The sequence below is a fragment of the Sebastes fasciatus genome, chromosome 9 (genome assembly GCF_043250625.1).
Source record: "Sebastes fasciatus isolate fSebFas1 chromosome 9, fSebFas1.pri, whole genome shotgun sequence".
NCBI lineage: Eukaryota > Metazoa > Chordata > Actinopteri > Perciformes > Sebastidae > Sebastes > Sebastes fasciatus.
Window position 1 is genome coordinate 15,920,646 of NC_133803.1, and position 10,520 is coordinate 15,931,165.

General features: G+C 43.3%; 1 protein-coding gene across 1 annotated transcript; it reads right to left on the reverse strand.

Moving 5' to 3' along the window:
- Window positions 1–543: 543 nt before the first annotated feature.
- dis3 (DIS3 exosome endoribonuclease and 3'-5' exoribonuclease) lies at window positions 544–9,385 on the reverse strand. Its single transcript, XM_074646260.1, has 21 exons — window positions 9,056–9,385; window positions 7,970–8,127; window positions 7,632–7,828; window positions 7,314–7,387; window positions 7,014–7,181; window positions 6,634–6,798; window positions 5,543–5,656; window positions 5,207–5,344; window positions 4,906–5,052; window positions 4,653–4,769; window positions 4,473–4,574; window positions 4,067–4,131; window positions 3,817–3,901; window positions 3,535–3,662; window positions 3,117–3,203; window positions 2,818–2,974; window positions 2,264–2,478; window positions 1,645–1,813; window positions 1,171–1,332; window positions 938–1,060; window positions 544–805 (listed from the first exon to the last, which is right to left on the reverse strand). Exons 1-21 carry the CDS (start codon window positions 9,272–9,274, stop codon window positions 737–739), a joined length of 2,859 nt encoding a protein of 952 aa, XP_074502361.1. The 5' UTR covers window positions 9,275–9,385; the 3' UTR covers window positions 544–736.
- Between the last annotated feature and the right edge of the window lie 1,135 nt (window positions 9,386–10,520).

Genomic DNA, 10,520 nt, shown 5'->3' on the forward strand with positions numbered 1-10,520 from the left:
AAAGGGCAGTAGGTTTAAGAGGATTTGAAGATTATTTCCATAGACTTCCATTGGAAAAAAATGTTGGAAAAGAAGTAAGGACGAGGAGAAGAAGCTGTACAGCATTCACACAATTATGACTATACTGACAACTCCATCACACTGTCCCCTGGCCTTCCCTCAATCACTCCCCACCTACCTGACTGGACCTGGAGCTCTCTGAAGACCTGCTATTAGCCCCACTAATGGATTTTCCTGTTGAACATGTACATGTAACTATCTAACATGGTATAAGGATTAACGTGCCTTTCAGAGAGTAATTTAGTAAAATGTAAATGAGTAATGTGATTACTCTCCTCATTCAATCAAAACATAGTTTTCTAGATTTACTTTGTGTTGTTAGATACATGATATGCCGATTCAGCATTCCCACAATAAAGTCGGTCAGGATCGCCGGCAATCCGGCGGGCCTCAGGCAGTTATGAACCACTTTCTGTGCAAGTACTTCTAGAGATAAATATTCACGCTGGATCGAGCTTACAAAACACACAGAAAAAAAATAGGTAAAAATAAAAAACACTTTAATGATTGAGTTACACTGTTACACTGCATTTATGACTTGTAGTCCCTGTCCTTGTCAATGTACCAATAAGTGTTTCATATATAAAAAGAGCAGTGTGGTGAATGTGAGGTTGGAGCATCATCATCACGGAGGATCAGCTGGTGGTTCGGGTGATTTACTGTGCTGCTTTCTGCGTCAGCGGTCCAGTTTTGGTTTCTTAGCCTGTGGTTCAACATCTGGGGCTGGAACACTCACACCAGTGATCTGAAATAAAGACAACTAACTGAAAAGGCTGGTAGTTTTGAGTAAATCCAACGAATTCTCCTATTAGGACAAACTGAAAACATGTTAACCCTCCTCAATCGAAACCCATATTCACTTTTAGTCAGTCCTTACCACCGGGTCAATCAGAGCCATGCGGATCTTCTGGTGCTGAATATTGGAGGCGTCCAGGCTGATGGTGACCTTCACCATGTCAAATATGTGGAAGGTGTGCTGCTCTACCTTCAGAGTGGGACCCTAAACACGCATATAGAAGAGATGTTTTAAGCAACACATCCTGTGATGGTTTTAGTTTATCAGTGTTGATCTAACCAGCTTTTAAAAAAAAAAAAAAAAATTTTTTATACCTCTTCATCAAAAACAAGTTTTGGGGCTGCCTTGTCTTTGGCCTTGTCAAAGAAGACCGTTCCCTCCAGGCCAAACTTGGGGATGAGCACGATGATTGCGTTCTTCCTCACAAACAGAACAAACCCCTCTTCGTTCAGTATGCCTCGGCTCTTGAAGAACAACTGGAGAGAGATCATTAAAAGCGTGAATTTGCAGCGAGTTATGCAGTAATGGTGTGGGGTCTGTTTGATTCCAAAGGTTCATGGGGTTATAAATGGACATTATGATGACTCTTTATCATAGACATTGTGATAAATGTCCAGCCCCCCCGATCACTACTGCGCAGACTCTGGCTCCAAATAACGTCAAAATCTCAAGATGATCTCAAGCTTCTGTATCCGAGATATTTTGGCGTCACTTTTGTACAGCGGGAGGAAGTGGAGACGCATCGTCCATCTATATATATATACAGTCTATGGTCCACATGTGTTTACCTGTGAGTGGAAGGCTACAGATGCCCTCTGTGCATACTGAGACATTTTATGTCTGTAGTTGAGGTTGTTGGAGAGGGCTGACTGCTTCTGTTTGTCCATCAGATCTGGGTAGGTGCTGTCTGCTCCTATGGCCACTGCCAGCAGGCGGTGGACTATGATATCTGCGTACCTGTACAGGAGGGCAGATAAAGAGGGTGGAGGGGGAGGACGGGAGGAGGGAGAGGTTTAGATGGAGAGAAAAAGGGTAGGAATATGGATGACAAAAGGAGGTTAGTAAGAACCGTGCTGTGGTAGTTTCTCAATTTGTGCACCCGTGTTAGAAAAGGTCTGACCCAATATATTAAAAAGGGATAGTTTGGGTGTGTTGAAGTAGGGATATATGAGGTACTGATCCATAGTCAGTGTATTACCTAGAGTAGATGACGTTAGTAGATCTCCAGTTTGGAGAAACGGACAGGAGCAATGTACTGCTGTGGATGGAATCCGTGCGGTAACTCCTGTCTGCTTCTCCAAATTGGGGGCGATGCCGACCTTCATCCACTGTAGTTAATAAACTGACTGTGGATAAGTACCTCATACAGCCCAAATTCAAAAAACCTGAACAATCCGTTTTTCATACCTCCTAATAGGTGACGTGAAGTGTGTATAAATGGGTGAAGCGAGGCCGTAGTGGTGGAAATCGCCGTCCAGGCCAGAACAAAAATAGACAGCCTGCATCATGCAGCGAGTGGCCAAGATGCGCAGTAGCGTGTTGAAGTACGGGAAGCCGTCCACTCTGGCCACGTCGAGGGAGTCAGCCAGCGCCTTGGCCGAATCTGTGTGGATCTCCACATCCTGGAGAGAAAAGGAAACAAAAGTGTTGACACCTTAAAATATAGTTATGGTAGAAATCATGAGCATGGTTGTTTTTATGTAGGTGATGTTTTATCATTGATTTTCATTCACTTCTGTTTGAGTCACTGATTAAATCTGAGATATGGGCAGTGATTCAACGGTCTGGAACCAGGTTTGAATGTGATTCAGCTCATATTTTGAAAATCTAAAGCTACTGCCAAGCAATGGACAACATCCTCCATTCATTACAAGGCAAATTGATCCAATTAGCTCAAGAAACAAGCATATAACTTGAAAACCAGAGCCAAATGTTCTGCATGACCATCCAACTCCACTCACCTTGGACTTTGCAGCCTTGAGCAGGATGTCGTAGTTAGAGGGAGGCGGTGCCGGATGTTTCCTCAGCATGGCACAGTCTGGGAATTCATCGTAAATCTTCTGGGCGACTGAAATATTGGCCAGCAACATGAACTCCTCTACCATGGAGTTTGTCTCCCTAATAGCCAAGAGATGGGTTTATTTGCACATGTCCAAATCACAAAGCGTTACACACTAAACAAATCATTAAGGATGAGCTTTTGTGAAGAAAAGGGTTTCAAAAAGGATTCTGCAGAATGCTCCTCTTTGAAGTTACCTACATGAGTTCTTTGGTCTGGAGGTCAATGGGGTCGTGGGTTTCACTGTCTATGTGGAACCGGACCTCTAAGGATGACAGCGTCAGCGCCCTGAAAGATATCAAAAGCAGCATTAAAACACAATGCATGTTAAAGTCCCAGTGAAATGGAGGTTGGAGAGTCTTTAGTTTCTGTACTATGAGTATTCTCCAGTGAAACGAAATATTTGAGTGATGTACAGTTACAAGAGCAATTTAAAAAAAATGCGTTAAAGAAATTAGTGGCGTAAAAACGAATTTGCATTAATGCGTTATTATCGCGTTAACTTTGCAAAATAAAAACTCTAACCGATAGCATTTTCTGCCCGTAGCATTAGAATCTACCATCCTACATTTTGTAAATCTATTCTCCGCCTCTACTACTCCTAACTCCTCGCCCTTACCCTTTCTCTATCCTATGCCTCTTGAGTACTTTGGCTAGTTTGTTGAGACCTCGCAGGCTCTTGGTGATATCATCATTCTTGGTGGCGTCATCAATCCTCATTTGGGCCTCAGCGTAGGTCAAAGATGCCTGTGAAACAAGGAAACATAAACAAAAATCATACTTAATCATAATTTTGTGTCTTACAAATGGATAATGAAAGCAGGTGGTATTAGCATCAGTGCATTTGATTCACACTTCACCGCAAATAACATTGAGTATATTTTCTCTGTTGCTACTATACCTTGGAGTTAATGACACTTTTTGTGAACCGGGTCTTAAGAATTTCAGCTTTGTGGTTTATCTCCCAGATACATGAGAAAGCCAGCCTGGTAAAAACAAAATAAATAGAATCAGAGACAAACATTTTAACTGCATTCAGTTGAAATCAGTCAACTGGAATAGCAAAAACTATGATCTACTGTATTTATTCACTGAAGGGTCATTGTTGATATTGATTATTGTGTGAGTGTGTATGTATCTCTAGTCCTCACCTTTCCACATTGGAGCGTAGAGAGCAAAGATTGGAGCTGAGCAGCTCAGGAACCATATCTATCCTCTAATGGACAAAACATTGAAATGATTTTAGTTTGTTTGGAGTCAAAATATCATTTCATGAATCAATCAAATACTAAAATCAACTATTTAGTGACCAAGGGAAATCATTTGTTACAATATCCAAAATTTCTTGACTGAATTCATAAATAGATTTTTATAAACATTCAATACTGTCACCAAGTGTGTTTGGCACATTCAGACGGCATATATTCAGAGATTAAAAGATGAATGGAATAGTGAAAAGACTTTTCCAAATAGAAAATCACATGGCTTATGGGGTTCTTATGAAATTTAATGTTGGCAGTGAAGTTTAAATTCGGATGTTGTGAAAACACTCCTTACTTTGCCACACAAGTAGACAGTGGTGCCGCGGTTCGCAGCCTCTTTGTCCATAGCGTTGCAAGGTCTGATGAAGTGACTGACATCAGCAATGTGGACGCCCACCTACAAAACAAACACATACTTTAGGCTCATGTGAAATATAAACACAAATATTTTTTCTACTTTATAATGTATGTGTACCTCAAAGTTTCCGTTGTCCAGCTCTCTGCAGTGCAGGGCATCATCTATGTCTGTGCATCCAGGAGGATCCACACTGCACACGGTCAGATTCCTCATGTCCTCTCTCCTCCCCATGTCCTGTTGCACAAAACATCAACATCAATAAATACGCAGACCTATACATACATACGGATGATAGACGCCTACTGATAAATGATCAACAAAACTGTGACTAGAATACTGCTCAGTGTATCTCAAGAAAAGGCTGTCAAACCTCTGGTGTGATGGCCCACGGCATCGTGGGAAGGAAGCTGAGCACAGCCTGAGAGAAGGCCTGATGGGGGACGTCGTGCTCCAGCAGCAGCACCTCCTGCTCCGTGTCCTTGTCGCCAGCACATCCCAGAGTGCGCACAAAGTGACCCTGGCCAAGAAAAAAAAAAAAGACTAATTTATCTGTCATGCTAGAGAAGTGTGGCTTCATATGAATGTAGAAAACTTAATTCAATTTCCTGTCAAACTTTGGCAAGTGGAAGATGAGGGATAACTAAGTTATAACTAATTTGGTTCCAACTCACATTTGGATATCTGGAGTGTTTGGGCCAGCCATCGATGGCCACCATGATCCTCTGGCCTGCCAGTGTGGATGCCTGACGGGTTTCGATGCGAATGCGTGGAATACGGCGGTCTGCCGGGGTGAAGAGGTGACGGGTCGACTGTACGAAAAAAAGAGAAGAAAAGGGATGGTCAAATCTGAGGCTAAGAGAAAAGGAAGTGCTAGTAAGTTTGTACAGTATACAGAGATTTATTCATTTAAATAAAACATTGCATTTTGAGGACAGCTTTAAAATTTCAAGCCAAACAAAAAATAAACTGTGTATAATATTAGGTATTATAGAGCCGTCTAGACTTACCTCTTTAATGTGGGAGAGATTGAGCATGCCGCAGAATGGCCTCCAGTTCCTTTTGATGATTCCCACTACTTTGCCCGTGGGCTTCCTGGCTGCTTCAGCTGCTGATATCCTCAACTGCTCAGACACACAGGGACACGCAGGTCATTAAAAGGTACAATGTGTTGGATTTGGGCGCAATCTAGTGGTGTGGTTGCAGATTACAACCAACTGAGTACCCCTCCGCTCACGCCTCCCTTTCCAAGACTGCGGTAACTTGAGCCGCCAAGTGCAAAAACCGTGGTAACGCCGTTCGCCTCGCTCAGAGGCCATCCTTACCATGATAACACTACTTTAGGAGCAACAGAAGTCAGACACACTGGTGTCACACACTGGTCCTTTAGGACACTGTTGCTACAAAGGCCAAAGTGGGGTTGTCATTCAATTGCATGTCTCTTTTTGTGTAGCACAGCACCCAGATACTGTACACCCATGCCAGTAAACATTTCGACTATAACACTATAAGAAACAGCAGACACCTCCTTCAACTGTAATGGTATGTGTCCACAGAGTTATTTTTTATCGCGAGGGATCGCTTCGCTTCCCAGCATCGGACGCTTGATGGGCTGCCACTAGACACAGGCACCTGATTGGACGAATGCTTTCCCTCGTGGGCTGCTGCTCCCAGCTTTCAAACCGGAATCAACATGGCAGCTCGTTCGTAAACTTTCTTCTCTTATATCCCTAAAATAGTTCACTGAAATGTGTTTTTGAAAACATTTTATGCGAGGTATAAGCCATGCAGGTGCTGAATCTTTATTTTAGATCAACAACGGTTAGTTTAAAAGTTTCTCTGGAGTTTCCAGAGGCGACAAGTCGCGCCGGACGCCCCCGATTTGTATAAAGTAGCCTAGCCCTCAACTTTATGCAAATGAGGAGCGGCAAACGTGACGCCCCGTTTCTCGAATCGCGCCGCCACGCTACCAGGATGCATTGCACGGCTGCTTACATATACAATGAATGGGAAGCGTAGAAAGGACGGAGGCTGTGGACATGTACCATAAGAGAGATAGCTCAGTCTATTAACGCTTCATTTCAGTCAAACCTAAACTCACCGCTTTCTCCTCCTCCTCCTCTTCCTCGTCATCGTCCTTTGCTGCGCCTTCGTCCTGCAGCACGACAGAGGAGGGCGCCACCCACTGATCGCGTGGCAGCAGCTGCACGGCAACCACATCCTGGTACACTGCTCGGTTGAGGTTCTGAAGACCCTGGAGGAGAACCTGGCAGCGAGCCGAATGGACAGTACAGAGCTTTTAACATTCACATGCTCTTTCCTATTTTATGACAGTCAATTACCTTGTAGTAAATCCTCTAACTGGAAACTCACTAGATGACAAATTCTCACCCAAACCCATGTGAGGTCTGAGAGATTCTTACATGTCCAGATTTTGGATAATTGTTCAGACAAACATTGTACATTCACAGACAAACAAACCTCTGTGCTGTCTTCCCCCTCTCCCTGGACAAAGACTGTGGCCTCCAGATAGTTGTCCCTGCTGGCCCTAAAGGTGCCCTGGATGAAAGAGCCACTCTTGATTCCTGCTTGGATCCTGGACAGAGGGAGGTGCTCTGGGAATATCACCCTGCTGCTAGTGATCTCATTCTGAGAGAGGAATGAAAAATAAATTAAAAGGAAGGAGAAAAGTGCAAAGAAAAGGCAGACGCGTAAAACAGGAGATACAGATACAAAAATAGCTTTTATTTCTACATGGAAATAGTACAAAATTGTTTTTACCTTGTCATCATTGGACAAAGCTAGACGATCCACAAGCTCAGGGTTCCCTATCAGACTCTTGATGTACTCTTCACCTAGAACGGAAGTGAATAAATGCTTGTGACAAAGTGGTAAATACTAAATACAGCTAAATACAGGCCTTAGGAGGCTTCAACTTGCTGAAACATTGATGGTGGTTGAATCCGAGCGACTGTTAACCCTCTGTCTGCAAGTTGTGGTAGAATTTACAACAATGTTTTTTGTGTTCTTGATATGCAGAGCAAACAAATTGCGATTGTGCCCCATGATATTCTCTTTCTCTGAAGAAAGACCACTTACATCTGTACACCAGCAGGCCGCTCTCTTCTGCCTTCTGCTTGTTCCCTTGATCATTGGTAAGGAGGACCACCTTGAGTCCGTCTGCGTCGGACTCGGACGTCTTCAGGTGCTGGCTGTACCATTTTGCCGCCACACGGATTGCACGGTCGTTGCGGTCATTGGCGCTCTCCCCCGGTTCCCGTTCAATGAATGTCTCTCTGGAAGAATAGAAATTACAAGGGTATAAGGGTGACAAGCAGTCAAACACTTGTGTCATGCTTTTCACACTGATTACTTTTACTTTTTACATATTACAGTCATGCAATTAAGATGTTGTGATGCAGTAAAAAGGTCAGTACCTGTGGTGTTCATTGGTAAAGGTGTAGAAGTGTTTCTCTTTCTCATGTATGATGTCCTTCAAGCGTTTATAGACCGGTGCACTGCGGTGGCGTACTTCCTGCAGCACAGTCTGAAGGATTATCACATTACGAATCACAGGGTCTTCCAACACGTCAATCTGAGGGAAACAGAAATTGCAAAGAATAGAATCAGAGCTGTTCAGAATCAGGTGCAAAAGTTGTGTGGGTGGTGTGAATAGAGAAAAGGGATGTTATAATGGCCAAGAATCTAGGAACCACCATCACCTAAAGTTATGTCAGACCTCCACTGCAACTGGTCAACATACTGACATTCTGCTCATCATCAGGTTCATACTTGTATTTTGTGTTTCTACTAGAACATGTTTACATGCTGTAATGTTCCAAAAAAAACTTTATTTTTCTCATACTGTCTGTCTGAAAATACCTGTATTCACCCTCTGTCTGAAACGCTCCGTTTTAGTGCATTTCCACGGAATTGCAATGGAATTGCGTTGCTAGGCACAACACTTTGGGTCCATGTTTACTACCTGTCGGCTGATGTTATTCACATACACTGCAACCACGAAATAAACTGGGACACATTTTGAATGTTTACGTTTAAAACCGTGTAACAATATTGTATATTTGTGACATCACAAATGGACAGAAATCCAAACGGCTTGTTTCAAACGCACAATTTCTGAATACGGGGCTGTGTGTGTATTTCTCCATATATATTGAGCGTTTTGATTTATAAAGCACTTAAACCTGCTATATAATATAAAAGACATGAAAATCTCGTTGTTGTTTTTTTACAATATGGGACCTTTAAACACCAGCTAAGGACACACACAAATAACACTATATAGCTTTGTGAAAAGAAAAACATTAACAGCACAATAACCACAAGATGTGATAATGCATTTTGTATCATCACAATACATGAGAGCCCCACAAAACTGGGGCTACAACTCTGTATAGAAACAATTATATGTTAAGATGTCTGTGAATCATCACATTAGACTGCTTGATGATCAAAAGGACCTTTTTGTTTGAGTGCAAAAATGAAATGGATTTGCATTTTACCTGATGCAGCACCACATTGGTGTCAGGCATCACATAGTGTGGATAAGCACACAGGTTGCTCTCTATAGTCGCGTCTCTCTGCAGCTCTGGGGACTCCTGTTTGCATTCAGAGCACACTTCACTTCCACACCAGATATCATCTCTTAAATAATGCTCCCGCACTATCTTCATCACCCCGCCAGCCCGGGTCTTCTTCATGAAGGTTTTAGACTTCAACATGATGGCAGTAAATGCCTAAAAAAGGTTAGATCCTGATGTTTCTCCTTATAGCATTTGATGACAAGCAATGAGCTGCTAGCTGCACATGTGTAAACTAACTAACTGAGTGGGCCGACAAAAGCTTTCCCAGAGTTTTGATAAACACACGAAGGCGGATTTCAGTTACTCGTTATCGTGTGTGTTAATATCTATTAAGAACCCATGTTAGAAAATAATACACAAGTTATGCATTAAAGCACATTTTACGGTTTTTTTATGTAAAGCAATACATCTCTGTGTTTAGTTTTGGTTGGCCATCTAATGCTTGTTCAATGAAAACAGAGCAGAAGAAGGCAGAAGAGGGATAGTTCATAAGGAGTAGTTGGTTTTATAGCGCCCCCCTGCGGTCAGGAGGAGGTACTGCATGATATGTTCATTGTAACGACCCACAGGCGAGTGGGCGTTCATTGTACTGCAGGCTCATCACCACAGAGGGCGCTGTAGTCAAGTCAACGCCACTCAACTAGTGATGGGAATTTCGGCTCTTTTAAGTGAGCCAGATCATTTGGCTCAGCTCACCAAGAACAGCCGGCTCTTTCGGCTCCCAAACGGATCTTCGTTTTACCACTTCTGCCTTTTATAATTCAGCCAAATTTAGCTTAAGCTGTTTTGACCTATGATTAGTGTGTGTTCACATATATCACTTAAAGGGACTGTTTGTAACTTTCAGAAATGCTTGTTAACAGCGACACCTGTGGCCGTTAAGTCAACGAAAGTCAGCGTCGGGCTCGCGCTTGTGCTTGCTCTACATAGACATGAACGAGCATCGCTCAAAACAGTGAGGCGACACACGTCAGCTAAAACCACAATATCACTCTATATTTCACCTGCTTGGCAGTAATGTTAGCTGACCAGACGAAGGTCTCTCCATGAATCACTGCTGATCCTAGTGTTGGCTTTTCCTGCTGCAGCCTCCGGGGCTGCAGCAGGAAGAGAAGCGTTATCATCTCCGACTGCGTCCGCAGGGAGCCCCGTCACTTCACAAGACACGGAAAACCTCTGTTGGTCTGGAGGAGCTGCAGCATTTATTTCTGCACAAACGTCCACTAGATATTCTCAGAGCTACGAACTCTTCTGCAATGTGTAGTGTGCGCGCATGCACGTGAGGTGGAGCGAGCTGTGAGTGAAGGCAAGCAGGCAGAGGAGCAGAGGAGCAGTCTACAGCAGAGACTCCGGCCCCGAAGACTAAAGCTACGGTCTCCTCCGT